At 43.8% G+C, this 21,594-nt stretch overlaps 1 protein-coding gene across 2 annotated transcripts in view; it reads right to left on the reverse strand.

The window, feature by feature from the left end:
• LOC146797468 (protein SSUH2 homolog) overlaps positions 1 to 20,415 on the reverse strand; it is a 121,011-nt gene extending 100,596 nt beyond the window's left edge. The window contains exons 1-3 of one of the 2 annotated variants that reach the window (XM_085627558.1): positions 20,259 to 20,415; positions 17,381 to 17,454; positions 5,348 to 5,429 (exon numbers count right to left, since the gene is read on the reverse strand). In XM_085627558.1, the coding sequence (XP_085483684.1) occupies positions 5,348 to 5,429; positions 17,381 to 17,454; positions 20,259 to 20,281 (179 nt within the window). In that variant the 5' untranslated portion in view covers positions 20,282 to 20,415. The remainder of the gene's footprint in view (positions 1 to 5,347; positions 5,430 to 17,380; positions 17,455 to 20,258) is intronic. The other variant, XM_085627559.1, reaches the window with a different exon arrangement.
• Between the last annotated feature and the right edge of the window lie 1,179 nt (positions 20,416 to 21,594).

The raw sequence follows: 21,594 nt of genomic DNA on the forward strand, positions 1-21,594 counted from the left end.
CCATTTTATAATTGAAAATGCTTCTTTATTGATGGACTTGTTTGTGTGCGGTTTAATGGAGTGGTTGTGGGCAAATGTGGAAATGGACTCTGATTATGGATCAGGACCTTAACCTCTGGTCCCAACTAACATGCAATAACCTGCAACCTCGAGCTGCACCATCTGCCAGCTTCATTTTAAGATGATGCTGCAGAAAGGTGTGTCCAATGCATGTTGATGGAAATAAAAATCAGGATGCAACACCCTTGTAATGATTAAATATTCTGATAAAAGTGCTAAGTTAAACTTATTTAGGGGCATATTAACAAGGGCTTTATCTCCGATAAAAGCCAAAGAAGCGGAGATAAAAATATCGCCCTATCAACAACAGGGTGCTATCATGCAAAATCGCATGTTAGCACCCTTTTTCACTACGCTTCCCTTTGCATCTCTAATGAAATGCAAAGTGGGCGTTCCAGAGCAAAATAATAGGAGAAATGTCGCTAAGCGACATTTCTCCTATTATCAAGCTTCACGCTAACCCTGTTAGAGACAAAAAAAGCAGCGCTAACCACGGTTAACACTGCTTTTTTACATCTGCTAATTTTCAGAATTAGCCATGTAATCCAATGGGAGGTGGATTACATGGCTAAATCCACCATGGGCTATCAACAAGGATATCCCTATCCTTGTAGTTTTATCGCTGCATTACCAGCGATAACCTCCCAAAAAGCCGCTATCGCCGGATTTTTTATCGCCTAGGCAGTTAGCGTTGTTAATAACGCGATAACCAGGTGATATTATCCAGCGATATCGGGCGTAAAAAAATGAACGCTAAGCGCCCTTAGCGTTAGTTTTCCCTGTTCCTTGTTAATATGCCCCTTACTTCTCTCAAACAGTATTTACTCACATCTGAAGTACAAAAGGTCCTCCTGAGGGAGGTGGCCTGCTTCATAAGGTGCTTCTCAGCAGTGAAAGGAAGTCCCACAAGAACCAAGTACACTGCCCGTTTCGTGGGCAGCTTGGGCAGTTTTTAGGTCGAAGCCTATTAGGCAGCACAGCTGCCTAGTTTGTTAAAGACATTTTGGGCACATTCTGAAAGATTCCCTGGGAATGCATTCCACCTGTTGATTACCACTGGCTTCGTGGTTTGTAGCTCACATTTTCTGGTGTTTTATTTGCTGCCTTTATTTGTTTTAGGCTGTCCAGTGTGAGTTTGTCCCTCCCTACCAGTAAAGCCTATGCATACTACCTCGGTTTGTATTCTTCCACCAGCGCTCCTATCTGCAAACAGGCCTGTAAATATTGTTCTTATCTTGTCATATTTGCTGTGCATTCAAAGACGGAGGTCAAATGTCAGGCTGTGTCTCCAGAGGAAGCTTGGTGTTTACTTTACTTACTCTGACTTCAAAGTGAGAGGATTTTATGTGACAATCTTGCTGGATAACAGGGTGTAGTAAAGTTTTTTTTCCTAGCACACAGCAACATTTAAATAAACTGCCAGTATTTCAGAATATATCAGAATTAGGAAAACATAAATGAAGCACATTTTTTGTAGGCCTTTGCGGCATGTTTAATTCCACCAGCGGAATTGGAAGAATTTCCTAATTCCGCGTTACACTTGTAATGCGGAATTAGCTATAAATTCCGCCGTTCCACCGGACAAACAAAGTTTCTAAAGAAGGCTGGAAGAGATAGCAGTCCCTCTATGTTTAATAAAAATCACTGCAGATTAAAGTTTAAACTGAGGTCGTTTTTAAACATAGAGGGACTGCTCCTTCTTGTGGCCCACTTTCGAAACCACTGCAGTGCATACATATCAGTACCTTTACATACTTTACAGAGTATGTAAGGTTGCCGAGGGGTATGCATTGCACTGGGCCCTTGCATAGGTTTACATAAATTTCTAAATTTTAGAAACCACTGCATATCGCTTTGCAGTGCATACCCCTCTATGCGCTTACATACTCTGCAATGACCATTGCAGAGTATGTAAGGGCACTGAGGGGTATGAACTGCAGTGATTTTTAAACAGGGTTTGACGAGAAAGCAGTCCCCTGTGTTTAAAAGCCATTGTAGATTAAACTTTAATCAGCAGTGATTTGTACACCTAGAGGAACTGCTCCCTCTTCCAGCTCCGTTTAAAAATCACTGCACAGCAGTGCATACCCCTCAGTGTCCTTACATAATTTGCAGTGATGTAAGAGCACCAAGGGTATGCACTGCAGAGTGATTTGCAGTGGTTTCTAAAGTGTAGAAACCACTGTATACCACTCAGCGGTGGCGCCCTTACATACTCTTCAGTTTTCACTGCAGTGTATGTAAGGACACTGAGGGGTACTTAGCTGCACCATTTTCTTAGCACAAAATCCATCCATTTTTTGACGTACGGGTGCATTTTGTGCTAAGATAATAGCACCAAATGTCCACTCCACCCATTGCAGAATTCCGTGGAACCTCGCAGAATTTAATGTAATTTCTAGGAACTTGTGGAATCATTTTCTGGCAATTCTGCCCACCCCTAGTTTTTTGCTAATTCTGAAGTGTGTTGGAAACAAATACTTTAATATGATTAAAGCAAATCAATACACTATGTGATACCATTTCCACACATTTTCGTTTGTGTTCTGTATAGTTTTATCTGTAACCCTGTCTGTGAAAATGTAATGGTCATTTCAAATGAAAATGTGTTGTCTGTAATGGCATTGTGCTACCACACCATGCATACTCCTCTTTATACCACTCCACTCTACTCTGCACAACTCCACCCAACTGCACTCTACTCTGCGCCTCTCTACTTTACACCACATCATGCCACTGATGTCTATGCCACTGCACTCGACTCCACTCTGCACCACTCCACTCAATCAATTAACTCTTACGCCACTGCACTCTACTCTATGCCACTGCACACTCTACTCTACTCTATCAATCAATCACTCAGGATTTATGACCCGTCAGGGTCTCAACACTCTGGAGTCTATAGCTGCTTCGTGGTGCTCTGTTTACTCGAACACTACACCACAGCACTCTTCGCCACTACACTGTACACCACTCTAGTCTAGACCACTCCACTCTACTCTGCACAACTCTACTCTACGCCACTGCACTCTATGCCACTCTGCAACACTGCATTCAACACCACGTACACTATGCCATTATAATCTATGCCACTCTACTCTATGCCATTTCACTCTACCATGTACCACTCCACTCTATGCCACTTCACTCTACTCTGAAACAATCTACTTTATGCCATTGTGCTATATGCCACTGCATTCTAAGCCGCTTTACTCAACTCTGTGCCACTCCTCTCTATGACACTGAGCTCTACACCACTCCACTGTTCACTACTGTACTCTTGCTAATGCATTCTATGCCACTCTACTCTGCATCACTGCACTCTGAGCCACCACACTCTGCACCACTTCGCTCTACACCAAGACCCTCTGTGTCACTCCACTCTGCGTCACTGCACTCTGCTGCACCACTGCACTTTACCCCACTGCACTCTACATACCTTTATTCTATACCACTCTACTCTGCACCACTCCACTCTGCACCACTGCACTTTATGCCACTGCACTCTAATCTACGCCGCTGTATTCCATGACACTGCATTGTACGCCGCTGCACTCTATGCCACTGCACTCTACACCAGTGCACTCTACACCAGTGCAGTCCACGCTACTTTATTCTATGCCACTCCAAGCCACTCTGTTCCACTGCACACTACTCTACTCTGCACCACTCTACTCTACACCACTGCACTCTACTATCCACCACTCTACTTTACGCCACTGCACTCTACACCAATGCACGCTATGCCACTGCACTCTATGACACTCTACTCTACAACATTACACTCTATGCCACTCTACTTTGCACTACTGCATTCTATGCCAGTACACTCTACACCACTGCACTCAACGCCACTCTACTCTGCATCACTCCATGCTACGCCACAGCACTCTGCAGCACTACACTTTACAGCGCTATACTCTGAACCACTCCATGCCACTCTACTCTTTAGCACTCTAAGCCACTGCACACTATAACACTCTACGCTACACCAATGCACTCTATGGTACTCTACTCTGCACCAATCCACTTGCACTGCTGCTCTCTACGCCACTGCACTCTACTACGCAACACTATAATCTATGCTACTTCATTCTACAGTGCTGCATTGTAGGCCCTGAAATATATGCCACTGCACTCTACACCACTATATTCTGCGACACTGTACGCCAATGCACTCTACACCAGGCCACTTTACTGCACACCACTTAAATGTACGGCACTCTAAACGACCCCACTCTATAACACTCCAGCACACACTCTATGCCATTCCACTCTGCAACACTCTATGCCACTCTCCTCTATGCCACTAACTTTTAACCATGCTGCACTGCAGATACGTTGGTGTACAACATTGCTTAAACACATTGGCAAAGGCAATAGCTCTTGCATAGGTGAGGTCTATTGGCTCTTCCAGTGCTTGTTATGGTTCTTTCTGGAACATGCCTTAAAATAAGAATTACGGAAATGGCATTTCTATGAATTTGTATGTGGCATATGATGACTGTATCCGGCATTTTAAGTTGTTCCTAGGTATGAGATGGCTGCACTCCTGGCACATTATGGTTACACTTTTTTTCATAGCAAAGCAAAACACTGGCATATCATGCAGCACTCTTGCTTGTGATCAGCTCAAAATGACATGATTTCACTTTCCGTAACATCATTGGGCATTCAAAGCGTGAGTGATATTCCTTCTGCTCGCTCTGCCCCTCTAGTGATCCGATGTCCATTCCGAATGTATATGAAATCATGTTCACTGTAGAAACAATGCTGAATCCTTTGCAGTGTGTGTTTTTAATGGTGTCACAACATGACATGTGTATGGGTTTGTTCTCCAACGCGTGTGGAGATACTCAGGGTAACATGCTGTCACAGTTACAGAATTGAGATAAAATGTTTTGCAACTTAAGGCTTACGACAAGTATATAGGCCAAGGTGGATGAGCAGGACAGTTTAGAGGTAATGCCTGAATTCTTAAGCCAAATGTGCTGTAAAATAATTGGTTGGAATTTAAGATGTCTACTTCACTTCTATTTGCTGAAACATTAAGGAAATATTCAAAGGGGAATCAACATATAGTAGAGATATCACAAAACACATCTGGTCAAATACCTACGTCAGCATTCAGACTTTGCATATGGTTATCACACTAAAGTGTCCTTATCCAGCATCTTAGTACTGCTAATTGATTCTGAACCTGTAATATCAAAACATATAGTTTCCAGTACATTAGACCAGGGCGAGACATTTGAAAACCGAAATCCAAAGGTAGGAGCAAACCTACCTCCACTGGAGGTCAGGGGGAACGCTGCTGGGTTCTGGACCGAGTCCTGGGTATGGTGGAGGCGGCGGCATCAAGATAATTTCTATGGAAGGAAATAACACCAATGACCATTGCATTTATTCCATTTCTATCGCTCTCATTGCTATCATCTAATCATAAGAAATCAGGGTCCAATTCAAAAAGGTAAACTTAGACCTGAAGTCTAAGTTTAGACCTGAAGTCTAAACCTAAACTTCAGGTCTAAACTTAGACTTCAAAGGCTAAAGCTAGACTTCAGGTCTAAAGATAGACTTAAGATCTAAAATTAGACTTTAGTTCTAAATTTACCTTTGTGAATCAGGCCCTCGGTGTCCACAATTTTGGTGCCAGTGCCTGTATCATCCATGCTTCTCTCTATCACTATTATTGCTAATATCCACAGGGTGGGTAAACACGGTTACTATAAGAAAAAAAAACATGCTCACAGTCGCCTACTGTTAAGTATCCTTTGACACCATCTGTGCCACAATAAATATGAGAGTTCAATCTGCCACCATCAATGCTCTTGTTAGCTCACTTGGCGGCATTACTACACAGACACAGTCATCATTTGTGTCCAGTCTTGTGTTTACTATCACATATTCAGTTCATCTGTTCATTAAACTTTATTCGATTTTATGGGAAAATCATAAAAGTGTATACCACATACAACAACAGTAGATTTAAAAGTAAACATAGCCATGATTGGCAGCAACAATACAAAATAAAACCTCAAATGAGTTCCATCAGATGTAAAATGATCTGAACAATTTAAAAACTGTTCAAATAAATAGAGCTAAAAGGGCCCATTTTGTCTCAACCGCAACAAGAACTCTACATTGCAGTCTTATTGGATAGTCGAAAGGAAACCAGAAAAAAAACAGGAAACAGAGAAACATGCTTTTGGTGACACTAGAAACTGTAAATAAAGATATGTCGGTCTGATTTGCCTACAATGTGCCGGGACCAACAGAGGCCTGATATACTTGTGGCATGAGTATGAAAACATTGGATACACAAGTACAAAATGCATGGAGTCACAAATGGAGAAAAATATGGCAACTACAAACACACAGATCAGGTGATTTGTACCAGGCCACCTCCATAAACAACAGCTGGTGAAAGATATCTAACTTTGGAAATGTTAAAAGATGTTGTTGTCCGTTTGAAATATTCAGGAGGAAATAGGGTTTTAATCTGCTCACAGATTTAACTAGGGCATAGTTACAAATGGTCTATATTGTCAAGGCAGAATTTTCCCTTTCAATTGCCACTCTTTGGAAAAAGGTCTGTTTAACCCATGCAAAGCCATTTTTTGTTATTCCTCCAGGGTTAGAATATAGGCCTGGGCTCCTTAATTCCTTAAAAAAAAATTACAGTATTGCAACCAAGGGATATGAGCCACATTGACAAAATGCGAACAATCCTGTAGTATAATCCTGTAAAATGCAGATCCTCTTTGTACCAAACTGAACACCACATTAAGAGAGGACAAACCCAAACAAATCTCCAATTTATGGCATATCTATCTCTTCGTGTGCATTTTCGGTAGGGATACCTTGACCACTGGCTAGTAAGTTTCTGAGAAATGCGTTCACTACCACCTGAATACAATCAGTGTTGGCATACCCCCAAATTTCACTGCCAAAGGTGGCCAACGGAACACATTTGGCTTTATAAACACCAAGTAATAGTTTAGGGGACTTATGCCCAATGCACCTTGTAAAATCTTGGAGCCCGGAAATTGCATGTTGGAGGCCACCTCTATTTTTAGGTAAAATGGGTTTCCAGCTGAGGCCCGAATTGAGGAGCAAACACAGGTAGAGAAATGTTCCACCCTGGATAAAACCTGACCCTTAGCTGAGTGGTTACAAGATTTGACATTCCCAGAACCCACCTCCATAGTATGCAATTTTTTGAAATTTGTGGTTAGTTCATGCTACACATAAAATCAACAAAGGCATCTAGTAAATGTTGCAGGCTCCTTGCTGTATGAGCAAATAAAACTGCATCGTTGTGTATAATAAAACTGGTATAGCTCTACCCCCAGCTTTAAGGACGTCAGCTTCAATTTCAATGAAAACCCCCTCTAGGCAAATAATATACGTACTAAATAAGAGGGGGGCGAGAATACAGCCCTGATTAACACCTTCATTTAGTTTGAAGGATTGAGTGCATTCCCCATCTGGGCCAAATCTAACCACCCCTGTGAGATCTCTGTGTATGTCCCCCAGACACCTCGGCTCAGCCCATAGCCTGCCTACGTTGACACAGTCAAAGGCTGAGCTGAGATCCATAAAGGCTAAGTGGACCGAGCCTCCCTTAGCCCTTGTCTACTTATGGGTCAGAAGGTGCAGATTTCCATTTTGTTCTACTGTGCCACAGCCCGGTCTAAAACCATATTGCAGGTCTGAGAGGATCCCTTCCTCGTTGGCCCAATTAATGAGCCTTTCCAGTATAACTTTCCCTCTTAACTTCACCTCAATAATGATTAAAGATATTGGAATATAACGTGCAGGGTCCAGTCTGTCCCCTTTTTTAAGATTCGGGATTATAAGAGAATGCTTCCAGGCCTCTGGGAGCGGGCCTCTAATGGCTGCATTTATGTGTAATGTTAAGACAGGGGCCCATAGATCCACCAACGATTTCAGCAGGTCACCCGGCTCACCATTACTAGCACATGTGCTTCTTATCTCCAGGCCTTTTGAAACCGTGCTGAGCATCGCTTTGGATCGATGTACTGGCTGTCCATTCATTTTTCCTTGACAAGACTTGGAGTACATGAATCTTTTAAAGTGTAGCAACATGAACAATTAAAAGTCTCCCTAAACATTTTGCACAGCATTAATCTGGGCATCCAAATGATACTGCACATTTCTTCTCTGTGTAAACCCTCACGACACGACTATTAAAAACTCACTTGATACCGGAGGAAAGGCGGTGCTGATATTACTGGATTTATCAGCAGCCTTTGATACCGTGCCCCATGATCGGCTCCTTCTGAGATTGAGGGAGAGTAACATAGGGGGCACGGTTCTTAGATGGTTCACCTCCTTCCTAGGAAATCGTCAGCAAACAGTTTGGGCCCCGCCTTTCTCTAGTCCCATTCATGCTTTAAACGTAGGGGTCCCACAGGGTTCGGTGTTGAGCCCCACCCTTTTTAATATTTACATGGCCCCCCTAGGCTTTCTGGCCGAAAAATATGGGGCAAAAATTATATCGTATGCTGACGATACACAATTACTTTTCACATGTGGTAAGAAGGAGGTGCTAGATGGCAATAAAATCAACATCTGTCTGACCGAGGTGTTCAACTGGTTTAACCAAAATCAGTTACTCTGTAACTCGGACAAATAAGAAATTATCTTTTTTGGACACACCCTGGACAAGGAATGGCATCAAAATCGCTCACCCCCAGAGAAGCCTGCCCTTACGGTGAAAAATTTAGGAATAAAAATGGATTCAGATATGACTATGAAAACCCAGGTCCAATCCACGGCAGGCACGTGTTTCGGACTGCTAAAAACGATGAGGAATTTCCTCCCCCTCCTCCCAATTGCACACAGGAAAACTGTGGTCCAGGCTCTGATCATGTCCAGACTGGACTATGTAAACGTGCTGTATCTGGGCCTTCCGAACTGCCTATTAAACCGTCTGCAGGTAGTTCAAAATGCAGCGGCTAGGGCAGTCTTGACAGTGGGGCCAAGAGACCATATGTCTTCTCATTTGAGCGCCTTACATTGGCTTCCAGTAAGACAGAGGATCTGTTTTAAATCCCTGGTCTTAACTTTTAAAGCTCTAAATAAAATTGGAGCCCCATACCTCAGAAATAAAATTCAACTCTATAAACCTTCCAGAACACTACGCTCATCTTTCCAACAACTAACGACTGTGCCCAAATTTCTCCTTTCTCGTAAGGGCGGCCGCTCTTTTCAGGTGGTCGCAGCAAGATTATGGAATAGCCTCCCTCTTATGCTGCGGCAAGAACGCGACCTTCTCAACATTCGAAAGGGCGTGAAGACTTGGCTCTTCCAAAAATAATGTGGCAGTTTATTCTGGTTCGTTCTCTGTGCTGGGGTCAGGCCCGCACCGGGACACTCTGTGGAGTAGCTGTGCGCTTAAGAAATACCCCATAACATAACATAACATAACAGTGTCTTAGTTGCAAATAGACCTTGGGATTTCAGCCCTGTGTTTTTGTCGGTGCTTCTGTTTGGTGCAGAACAAACTCCATGCCATGACTGGCTCTGTCCAATATTATTCTGCGTAGAACCTGTAATTGTACAAACTTCACCAGGAAAAATAAATGTATTTTGGAAAAACATCTGTGCTAAAATGAATGCCCTGTTGCCCAACAAAGACTTTTGAAAGAAATGTCAAATAAATACAGGTGGCAGGACATGAAGCCCAGAGATATTGGCAAGCACAGGAATATGGAGTACAACAACAGGGGGTGGATCTCAGATGCAGGAAGGCTTTATTCTCTAAAGATATGGAATGCATTACAGGATTCGATGAATACATGGAATGAAAGAAAGCACAGGACAGGGAAGGGGGTGGTACAGGTGGTGGGCTGCTAGAGCTGAAATCTCGTGTACTGGTGGTACCGCAGCTGTGGAGTTAGCCAGCATGCCATTATCACACTAGAACAGGAGCATCAAGACCAACATCTACACCACCGTCCTTGCCAGATAATGTGGAATACATTACTTCAGTGGTGACATCATCTAGCTGTCCACAGAGATAGAATAACATATAATTGACTTCTATAACAGCATCACATAATGTCAGAATCATGTTGTATGCAAGTTATTTAAAATATCATGCAAGCAATGAAGATAGTAGCAACTCAGCAAAGCAGGAAATGATTTACAGACTCTTCCTGCATTAAATTATCTTCCAGGCTCAACTGAAACGTGAAGTCGGAGTTTTCTTCTACACATGCCAGTGATGTCAGGGGAACAACCTTTACAACGCAACTTTTACACCGCACTACCATTACAACGAAACTTTTACAACGCATGCGATGTTACAACGCATGCTTTTACAACGCAAGTCTTTACATCGACTTGCACTAGATGGCGTGCTAACATTAGAAATAGTGTAGTTTACTATCCAAACACCTTCCCTACTTCAACGTGGACTGGAGTTAGAATAGTAAATTACACATTTCTAATGTCAGCACGCCATCTAGTGTATGTCGATGTAAAGACTTGCGTTGTAAAAGCATGCGTTGTAACATCGCATGCGTTGTAAAACTTTCGTTGTAACAGCATGCGTTGTAAAAGCATGCGTTGTAACGTCATACATCCGTGATGTCAGGAAAGCAGTACTAAAGCAGTGTGCATAGGAAATGATGTTACAGGTCACAACACTCTGTAAAACAGTGCTTTCCTGTTAGGTGTTGGCAGTTCACATTTCTATTGATAACATTGGGTCACATGTGTCAACATTGGGAATTGCGATTACCTAATTGCGATTTCATGAGAATCGCAATTAGGCAATTGCAATGTCCAATGTATGAAACACCAGGAGTTTCATTTACTGATTCGTAGTGGGTCGCAAACCGTCCTACCTCATTAATATTAATGAGGTAGATCTCAATTTGCGACCCCCTAGGAATCACAATAATCACAGGGATGGTAGCCTGCTGAGGTCAGCAGACCAGCATGTCTGTAAATGCTTTCAAATAAAGCAATCTTTTTTTTGAAGTATTGCAACCAAGGCATATGAGCTACATTTTCTAAATGCGAACAATCCTGTAGCATAATCCTGCAAAATGCAGATCCTCTTTATACCAAACCGAACCCCACATTAAGGGCCTCATGTAGGTAAATAAATTTTACCGGTTCGTAAATACCGAGCCGTACCGAATCGGTAAATTAGAATCGGTAAGTTATATGTAGGTAAAAATTCGGTAACAGTTACCGATTCGGTAACATTCGGTAATTACGAATCGGAATACACCGAATCGGTAAATACCGAGGTGGAATCCACCGATTCGGTAAATACCGAGGTGGTATTTAGCGAATCGGAAAATACCGAGGATACTACCACCTACCCTTAACCAAGTAGCCAATATCACAATCATGCCATCATAGAAGGTCTCTCAGGCTTGAATAGGGGACCCCATACCTCAAAGATCAGCTCAGTGAAATCACATCACAGGAGCATCAGGAGTCTCCTCGCAGGAAGGCTCGCCTTCGGTCTGAATAATAAACATGATGTCTGTGATATTAAAAGCACCAACTTTCAGGTATGTGCAGCTGCGCGTGTGCCATGGCTAAATCGTGGGTCGAACAACCTAGAGTGGAAAACATGCATTGTGTAAAATTCCAGACTGTGTGTCACAGCATGTACAGACCAAGGTCGCTGCGCAGTGCTTGGGATGGGAACAACATAATGCACTCGTCTGAAGGAATTTTCGAGTCAGCAGTTTATTCAAGAAAGAACATGTAAACGCAGTGTCGTGTGCAAAGACACAAATATGGCTACATAACATTCAACGTGGTCATGCCAACTGAACAATGCATGTTCGTATTCAGGGAGAACTCACTACACGCCCCCTTGAGCGAAGCAATATGTAATAGGCAAGAAAAGAGAGAACGCAGAGTTCAGTTTGGTCAGAGCAGGACAGGGCATAACCAATGCAGCGCCAAAGTCCTACAGTCCAATTAATTGCAGCATACAATTGTAAAAAACACAATGCATATATAGTAAACAACTCAAGCAGACCATCAGGAAGAGAAAAACGAGAAATAAAAGAAATGAATGTCGCGCCAGGGTGCTGTCCAGTAGCACAGGCGCAATGGACGACTATCCAGTCAATCCATGAATGTATAGGCAGCATATGTGGCCACGGCTTCCAACAGCCAATCATTTTCAGGGCCACTAAAAGTCTCAGCCATCCAATTGAGTAAAGAAAAGGAACATACGTGTGCTCCAACCAACGGAGCCTCTAGCACAATCTGAGGGCACCCGGAATGTTCCTCCAAATAGCTCATGGACAAGAAGTCGTAGGCTGCCGCTGAGATGTCCCAATTACCCAGGATACCAAGCGCCGCTCCACACTCCATGATCCGGACACCATAACAGGACAACTCGTGAGACACTAAGGGCCGCATCAGTCGATCGAAATCCGGCACCGGAGACAGCATGTTGGTCAAGCACAAATCCAGAGGCCATTCAAAGGGACAATCCAGGCAGTGCAATACAGGTTGTACGCAGGTGAAGTAGGAATACCTGAAGGATAATCCATAAGCCAGGCTCAAAGTCGCCAATGGCAAAGTACCATAGAAGTCAAGCATCCTATCACGAAGAAGATGCAGACGGGACAGGCGCTCGTGTGGCACAGAAGGAGCAGCCATTCCGTAGTATGAAAAGTAAAAGCAGCACACCTTCCACCAGCGCCAGATGCAGCGGAACACCTCCAAAGATGCTCGGGAACAGTGAATGTAAAATGCCGAAATTACACAAAAAATAGTGTGGAAGGAGGTCACGAGACCCGAGCCCCACATGTTCAAACAAATTGAGCCAGGCCGGTCGTGGACGAGGCATTGATAATACTTTGGATCAAAGAGCCGAAATGCAGGGGGAGGTCAGTATTCAGAAGCGCCTGTTCCTCAGTGCGCGTAGTAGCAACGTGAAGGACAAATATTTCACGAGGGAAGTCAAAGGCACCTGTTTGTGGGACAATGGCGCTCTATTCTGCTCAACTAGTTGGACTCTGCTTTCAAGGTTGGAATCGAAGGTCAGATGGAAACATCCCGCCGCCCATGCGGGGGTGGAATAAGAACAGTATTGCAGCAGACAACTTCATGCGAGACAGTTATGTACGGGATTACCACTCACATCCCGCAGCAAACATCATTTATCATATTTAAATGAATACCGTTTGCAAGCACAGTGAAAGAAGGTGTAATCACAGGCACTGGGATACCTCGTAGGACGCACGCCAAAATCGGGGCTTGTACATTGCATGCGCCGTGTACTTGCATGTGCCCATAGTCTCATGCATGCATCCTAGGAGTGAGAGTGCTAGTGCTAATATCTATAACGGCTTAGGCCTTCTCCATGTTCGCTTGGTCAATGGCTCTCAGTCTGGAAGCCGCCTCACTGTGCGACAACTTGCAGACCTCGTTGTAAATAGCATACGCGCACCTTTTGGTTCTGCCACCCACGGGACCTTTCACAATATCATTCCATTCGGTATGCACATTGATGGAGTGGGTGGACTTCCTGATCCTGTAGATGTGCTCTGTGTCAGCTGGTGGACAGAGTGGGATGTGTGTCCCATCAATGCAGCCAATGTAATGGGGGAATAAATTCCTGAAGGAACGGGACAGGCAACTCTGGGATACACCACCCACCGCAGCTGTCACCACCTGCGAAATGCCGGATGCCAGCAGATGTGGGCTGCAGAGCACCTGCACATGTGGGGGTATGGCGTGCGCCCTTCTTATTGGCTGGTCCAGGAGTGGGTGTAGGTCCCTGATTAAGTCCATGATGGTTTCGGGGTGTAGCCTGTACCTCTCATGTATCTCTGCATCAGGCAGCTGGAATAGTGTGATGCGCTGTCTGTGGATGCGTTCCTTCCGTCGCCAAACCCTCAGTCCTGCTGTCTGTAGACGTAGGCGCATTGCAATGACGTGCATGGCTGCCAGGCTGTCCACGCTGTTGCATTTTGGGATTGCTGAGCTGCACTGCTGTTGGTTACCACCTGCTTTCAATCCGTGTTAATTACCGACTCTTATTTACCGATTTTCCTGGATTTCTTATTTACCGAGTGCTCCTACATGTCATTTTAATTATTTCCACTTCATATTTACCACTTCATGTTTACCGATTCGTTAATTATGTATTCGGTAACTATGAATCGGTATTTACCGCCTCATATTTACCGAAAAGTGGTTTTTGGACTCCTACATCTCACTTGTCTGTATACCGGTCGGTAACGGCATATTTACCGAAAATCGGCCGTTACCGACCGGTATTTCGCTACCTACATGAGGCCCTAAGAGAGGACAACCCCCGAACAAAATCTACAATATATGGCATACCTATCTCTTCATGTGCATTTTCGGTGAGGATTCCTTGACCAGTGGCTAGTAAGTTTCTGAGGAATTTGTTCTCTAGCACGTGAATACAGTCAGTGTTCGCATACCCCCAAATTTCACTGCCAAAGTTGGCCAACGGAACGCATTTGGATTTATAAACATCAAGTAATAGTTTAGGGGACTTATGCCCAATGCACCTTGTAAAATCTTGGAGCCAGGAAATTGCATGTTGGAGGGCCCCTCTATTTTCAGATAAAAGCGGTTTCCAGATGAGGCCCGAATTGAGGAGCAAACCCAGGTAGAGAACTTGTCCACCCTGGATAAAACCTGGCCCTTACCTTAGTGGTTAGAAGATTTGAGATTCCTAGAACCCACCACTATAGTATACAAGGAAAACGGGTTGCATTTAGAAGAAACATGAAAAGTTTTCCTGTAACTTTTTAAGAGCAAGCAGTGGTCCATGGGACCATTGCCTGCTCTCAAAAATGCTTTTACACACATTTGCAAAGGGGATGGGTCCCTTGGGAACCCCTTCCCATTTGTGTATGGGTACCACCTACTTGCTGCGATTCGGTATTAGGAAGGGACGCCCTAAATCGCAATTTGGGTTGATAAATGTGAAATGCATTTTTTGGGCTCGCAAATTGCCCGATTCTGCAAATCGGCCCACTAGCGAACTCGAAAAAGGCTTCATACATGTGGCCCTAAGTTTCTATATATTTTGGTATTTTACAGTTCATTAGTTGTGAACGTGTTGTCCTTTGAATGACAAACACATGTCAGGATAAGCCAGGGACATACATTTATATATAGGTTCAGGTTCCAGCTTGACTTTGCCAGTGGTCACATATCATACTTAATTTTTGAGGCACAATGTTCACCAGTATGTGTTTGGAGCTTAGACTGTTTTGAAGTTTTAGTGTTTGATTTTAGACTCCTAAGGGAAGAACATGTATGTGATTTGTGTTTTTTCATCCTTGTGAGTCTCACATGTATTGTCAGCTGTGTGCATGCCATCATCCTGAAGTTGTAAGTCACTTTCTGGAAAGTCATTATTCATTTTATACTGATAGATTGTGTGAAGCAACAGACCACAATCATATCAAATATTAATTCAGGCACGTACAACAGCCTACCACAGGAGAGTTCTAAATACATGAATCTTCATTTCAAAATGCCAAAATATCTTACTATAGTACATTGCACATAATATATGGCCAAGATATTTTGCTAGTGTGAATATCAGTATTTTGGTAGTAAACCACTTTGGTGTACCAAAGATGCCGTTCCAGTGCTGAGCGCAAATAATGCTTCTCCAGTCACTATCTCTATGCCAGGGCTGTGCCTGTATCTACAACCTAAGGGTTATATTTATAACTTTTGTGGCACAGAGAAGCGCAGCAAGTCACCTTGCTGTGCTGCTCTGTGTCACAGGGAAAGGGGAAGAATGCGCCATATTCTCCCAAATGGCCTTTGCCTTGCGCTGGCGCCATTTTGGCAGCCTAGCACCGATGCAGGCACTCATGCACCACGGTGCAAGGGTGCCTGCGTTGCATGCAGGATTGTTTTGTGCAGTAAGGGTCACCTTCTTGCACAAAAACAATCCTGACAGGCTTTTCCTCTTTCTATATGTGCTGCAGAATTCAGCACACATAGAAAGAGGAAAAGCGAGGAGAAATAAAGATATTTCTCCCTGTTGTGCCTCTCCTGGGGAGGCGTATCTTTTTGGCGCATTCCCAGGTTGAGCTGTTCTTGTAAATCTGGCAATGAATCAAAATCCATGGATGTAGTGTGGGAACACCCCCGCAATACCAATTGAAACGTCTCCCTGGCGCAGAGTAATGCAATGCAGCGATGTGCGCTGCTTAACATTACTTGAGACTTATGAAGCAACGCACGCCCATGCATGGTGGCCTTGCACGGCTTCATAAATCTAATTTACATTTGTGTCGCTCGTGCCCCATGTGGCGTGGTTCAAGAGTGACACAAAAGGGTTAGTAAATATGCTCCTAAGTGTCTCCACAGCCTACAACAGCTCCAGTGCGGTATGGGAGGCAAGGGGATGTGGTGTTGGGCTACTTTGCAGTGCTCATTTCAACATGCAGGGGCGGCTCCTCCATTTGAGCGTAGGAGTGTCCCCTCACTTAATTGCCCCAGAGATTAAAAATAAAATGGTAATGAAATTAAATAATTACCATTTTATTGTCTATCAACCCGTCCTGAACCGAATGTCAGGACAGGGTGGGGCCTGTTGAGTGGCATGATTAGTGGTCTGCCTGACATGCGCAGTATAAACCTCTGAACCCCACTGTGATAGATAGCCGGGTTGAGAGCCTACACAAGCCTCCAGTGTCCCAGGGAGCAGTGAGAGATGCTGCACCCTCCAATCCTGGCACGGCTCTCATGGAATGCCAGGATTGGCTAAGCCCAGCTGGACTATACGTCAGGAGAAGAAGACGAGAGGAGGGCGTGGCTCTGGAAAACATAGTGAGTAACTTTTCATTTCTTTTGTGTATTTAATTGTATGTATGTAATTTAAAAAAAATGTTTTAAACCTTTTTTTCTGCCTCTCTAATCTGCGGACTTCCCAGCCGCCACTGTCTACTTGTGGATATATGTATATCTGCTCCACCAATTAAAGGTAAAGTAAAGTCTCTAAACTAGATTTAATTCCATTGGCTGAAGAGGGTTGATCCAAAGACCTCTTTGTACATTTTTCTGGAGTTAAAGGCATGAGCTGTTGCAAACATTCAAGCTTTGTCTATGCTCATTTAGAGAATTTGTAATTGAATCTGTTTCAACATGGGTGAGATCATCAGTACTACATTTGGTGTGTGAGTTATGGTTTGTACGGCCGCAAAGCAAAACCAGTTATGGGAGCTACAGTACTTGTTTAATGCAGTTTGCAGTATCTTTTACAAGTTTACCTAAAACATTAGCAAAACAGTTTGTGATTTACCTGAGTTGTGCAGGTTGGAAGGCAAATTGTATTGTTCCAATGATTTTTCTGGACTCCCAACTTCAGTGGACTCGCTGTCAAAATTCACATGCATGTGTTAGTAAAGGTAGCAAAATAACACAAAACTATACATGATCCACAATGCAGGAAAAAAACAAGGGGGCATATCAGCAACACCCGGCGATAATTATCGCTCAGCGCTCTTAGCGTGAGGATAACTATCGCCGGGTAACGTGGATTTTTATCGCTGAGATAGCGTGCTATTAGCAACGCTTATCTCAAAAGCGATAAAAATCCTAGCTCTAACTGCCTAAACGTGAGATTATCGCAGCGATAATCTCACGTAGTGTGGGGTTAGCTTGCTGATAGGGACTTACAAACTTAGCCATGATATCCACCTTCCATAGGATATCATGGCTAAGTCAGTCCTGAAGCAGGCGTAAGGAAAGTAGCGATAACAGGGGTTATTGCTACTTTTCCTGACGCTATGCTTCATAGCGTGGGGCTTGATGATAGGAGAAATGTCGCTTAGCGACATTTCTCCTGTCATGTTAGTTCAGGAAAGGCCACTTTGCATCTCATTAGAGATGCAAAGATGGGCGTTAGGAATCCCCACGCTAAAGCAAGGTTTCACGCGTTAGCGTGGCCTTGCTAATTAGTCGATAAAATTATCGCCGCTTTTTGGCCGAAAACGGGCGCAAAAGCGGCGATAATGTTTTATCGCCAGCTTGTAAATATGCCCCATAATATCTTGCTGGCTCATTACTACCAACTATCACTTCATAACTTGCTTTTACAGGAGGCTGATCTTCTATGGTCAATTAAATACAAGAAAAATCTCACTTTAACGCAACAAATGACAAGCTATTGGAGGAATTTTGTTTATTAGGACCTTTATTTTGCCATGTAAATGTAAAATCAGCTTTTTCTGTGTTGCCGTTCATCGTTGAGTAGCTAATTATGACTCGACGCCTTGTTAAGCCACACAAGTTGACTAATGCGCATGTATAAATCAGAACAAGAACTCTGGGTAGTTCTGGGGGTTACGCAGACAGTCGCACATCCACAACACCAGCACCAGCGACACTCTAAATCGAACTTACCTCAAATAGCCTGTTTGTTCTAGCAGAGTTTTTAAGCATAGGATTAGCACAGTGTCATCCATGCCGACCTAGAAAAGCGACATTTCTTTTTGCAATTTTTGCAGCAAAGAATTTAAGCATAGGATTGACTAGTGCTATTGAGACCAAGGTGAAAAATGACAAATGCCTTTTACCATTCCAGGCACAGTATTACAGCTTTGAGCTGATAACCTGACGACCAACTCACCTTTGAATATATAAACACAGCTCCTGACACCTGTGCTTCGTTCTCATTAGAGCTCATCAGAGTATGTATGCAGCACTGTACGTTTGAGGCTGTTTGGTTTTACCCTACAGTGGGTGCCCGCTCGTGTCGAGACAAAGCTATGTTTCTCTGATGAACTCTACGAGAGTGAAACAGGTGTCAGGAGCTGCTCTTACTTGACTTAATGGTGAACTCAGATTCTTGTTAACAGTCGTGCAAACGGGAGTACGTAGAAAAATGTACTTTGAGCTACCAGAGGCAAAAAAGACCCATAACCAGTTTGCTACTCTGTCTCTCCAGGTACATTTTAGTAACTGATGTTTGTTTTTATAGTCCCTACTATAAAAATGATGTATAAGTTAGGGGCAGTGCCTCAAATAAAATCCCGATGCTTATTTTATGTGTCTGATCCGACGCTCCTCTCGCCAGCTGTCGCTGGTTTTGATCTGGTCCAGCACATAATATAAAAGGGAACTTTCCATTAATCCACAAAAGACATTTCACTCCATCTACGGTCAAAGAAACATAACACAGCGGATTGATAATAGAGCAGGGTTCTTGTGTGCCACCAACAAGGGAACACCCAGCAGGGAACAATAATGTTTCCCTATGTGGTTTCACTTGAAGGAAGGGTTTGTCCATTTAAGAGAAGGAAATCATGGCAGGGGTGAAAATAGAGACCCAAACAAAAACATAGACACGCATTTTCTGATAATTCACCTATTTGACGAACTACTATTTTGTAAAATGCTTTCTGTGAAAGGGTGCGTGCCTTTAAATTCAAGACACTTGGGAGCATATCAACAACAACCGGCGATAATTATCGCTAAGCGCACTTAGCGCTAGGATAATTATCGCCGGCTAGCGTGTATTTTTATCGCTGAGATAGCGTGCTATTAGCAATGCTTATCTTAAAAGCGATAAAAATCCTAACGTGTCGCTGGAAACCCAGCGATAATCTCACGCAATGTGGCGTTAGTTTGATGATAGGGCCTCACAAACTTAGCCATGATATCCTCCTTCCATAGGATATCATGGCTACGTCAGTCCTGAAGCAGGAGTAAGGAAAGTAGCGATAACAGGGGTTATCGCTACCTTTCTTGCCGCTATGCTTCATAGCGTGGGGCTTGATGATAGGAGAAATGTCGCTTAGCGACATTTCTCCTGTCATGTTAGGTCAGGAACACCCACTTTGCATCTCATTAGAGATGCAAAGATGGGCGTTCAGAATTCTGACGCTAAAGCAAGGTTTCACGCGTTAGCGTGACCTTGCTAATTAGGCGATAAAATTATCGCCGCTCTTCGGCCGAAAACGGCCGCAAAAGCAGCGATAATTTTCTATCGCCTCGTTGCTGATATGCCCCTAACTTCTCCCGCCCCCTTTGAACAATTAGGTTTTGAAACTTTTAAAAGTTACACCAAATACATGGCTCATTACTCAATCTCCTCTGTTTTCACTTTATCTGTGTCTCCCTGCCAACAACAATAATATCGGCCACCTGCAGAGATTTATATTATGGGATCTTCTCACCTCATTGGCTCCTCCCCTGCCATGGTCAGCTTGGCCTGTGGAAGTGATGGATCACTGCACCAGAGAAGCAGCCTGGATTACCACTCTCCAGATCCGCTGCTGCTGCCCTGCCTGCGCCCTCAGCTCTGGAAGTAACACTGCTCAGCACTCCTGTCACAGGCTGGTTCTTTCCTGTAGTAGACTTTCATAAAGTTTAACTTCCTCATCCACTCCATGAAGTTGCAAAATCAAAGATTATGTCACAAACACAGCACACACCCTGCAGGCACCAATTAAAAGTCATATTTCTTGTAACTGACAGCTTACACACCATCAAGCTGTTTGAAGGGCTGGATTTAACAAACCTGGGTTCTCCCCTTATCTCCAGTCTAGTATTTGTGACCTTGTGTTTGGCTTCTGCACAGTTGCACTGGGGAGATCATCTTTCTGGATTTTTTGATTTTGTTGAGTGTGTCGGAGTGAAGCTGCAGTCAGTTACTGGCATCAGCCTGGCAGAGAGCTGCCACTGACGTCACATTTAGAATGTAGGTGATGGGAAAAGCTTTGGAGTTGAAGGGCTGTTGCAACCCTATCAGTTATCCCAAGTACCTGCATGACGATTCTAGACATTATTTGTTTAAAACACAACCAGATGCCCTTCTTTTGAGGATGACCTTAGATACCTGCGTTCATGCTCATAGGGAACCAACCTGCCATTCTCACTTCAAGAGGACTTCACAAGAGGGGAAAATCATAAGAGTCTGTGTTCGGTGAAGTATCCTTCGTAGCTCATAATGCCCAATCAGCCACAGAAGAGAAATATGATTTATTGACTCCCCCTTCTCGCACATGCTGTAAAAAGCACTTCTATTACCGACTTTTGCTTGAAATATCTCATCTTAACATATCACCGTTTTTTTTAGGTCTCGCCTACGCAGCGCGCATACGTTGCTTAGTAGGGGACCTCTTGTAATTGATCAGCTTTTCCCCCAAAAAACGTGCACACTTTGCATTGCTTTCTACTGCAACACGTGCACGTTTGGCGATTCCCTTGCGGGAGCAAGCGGCGCCATCTGTTAACAATTATCGCGCTCGCTCCCCCAAGGTAAACGCTGGGGAGCCAGCAGGGCGCGCAGGGCCATCTGTCTTGTGTCAGGTTTCCTTGCCGCTTGCTGCTTTAATTAGAAGACGCGTGTAATTTCCTGAAGGGCTCGCGCATTCCTTAGCTGAGTAACTCCTTCGTGCCACAGGAAAGCCTTCGTCCAGACAGCCTCCCGCCTTTCAGTGCCTATCAGTGTAACTCTCATTAATATATTTATATTGCATGCAGTATCACAAGATTGCACGTTCAACAAAT

Source organism: Triturus cristatus, chromosome 9 (genome assembly GCF_964204655.1).
Source record: "Triturus cristatus chromosome 9, aTriCri1.1, whole genome shotgun sequence".
NCBI lineage: Eukaryota > Metazoa > Chordata > Amphibia > Caudata > Salamandridae > Triturus > Triturus cristatus.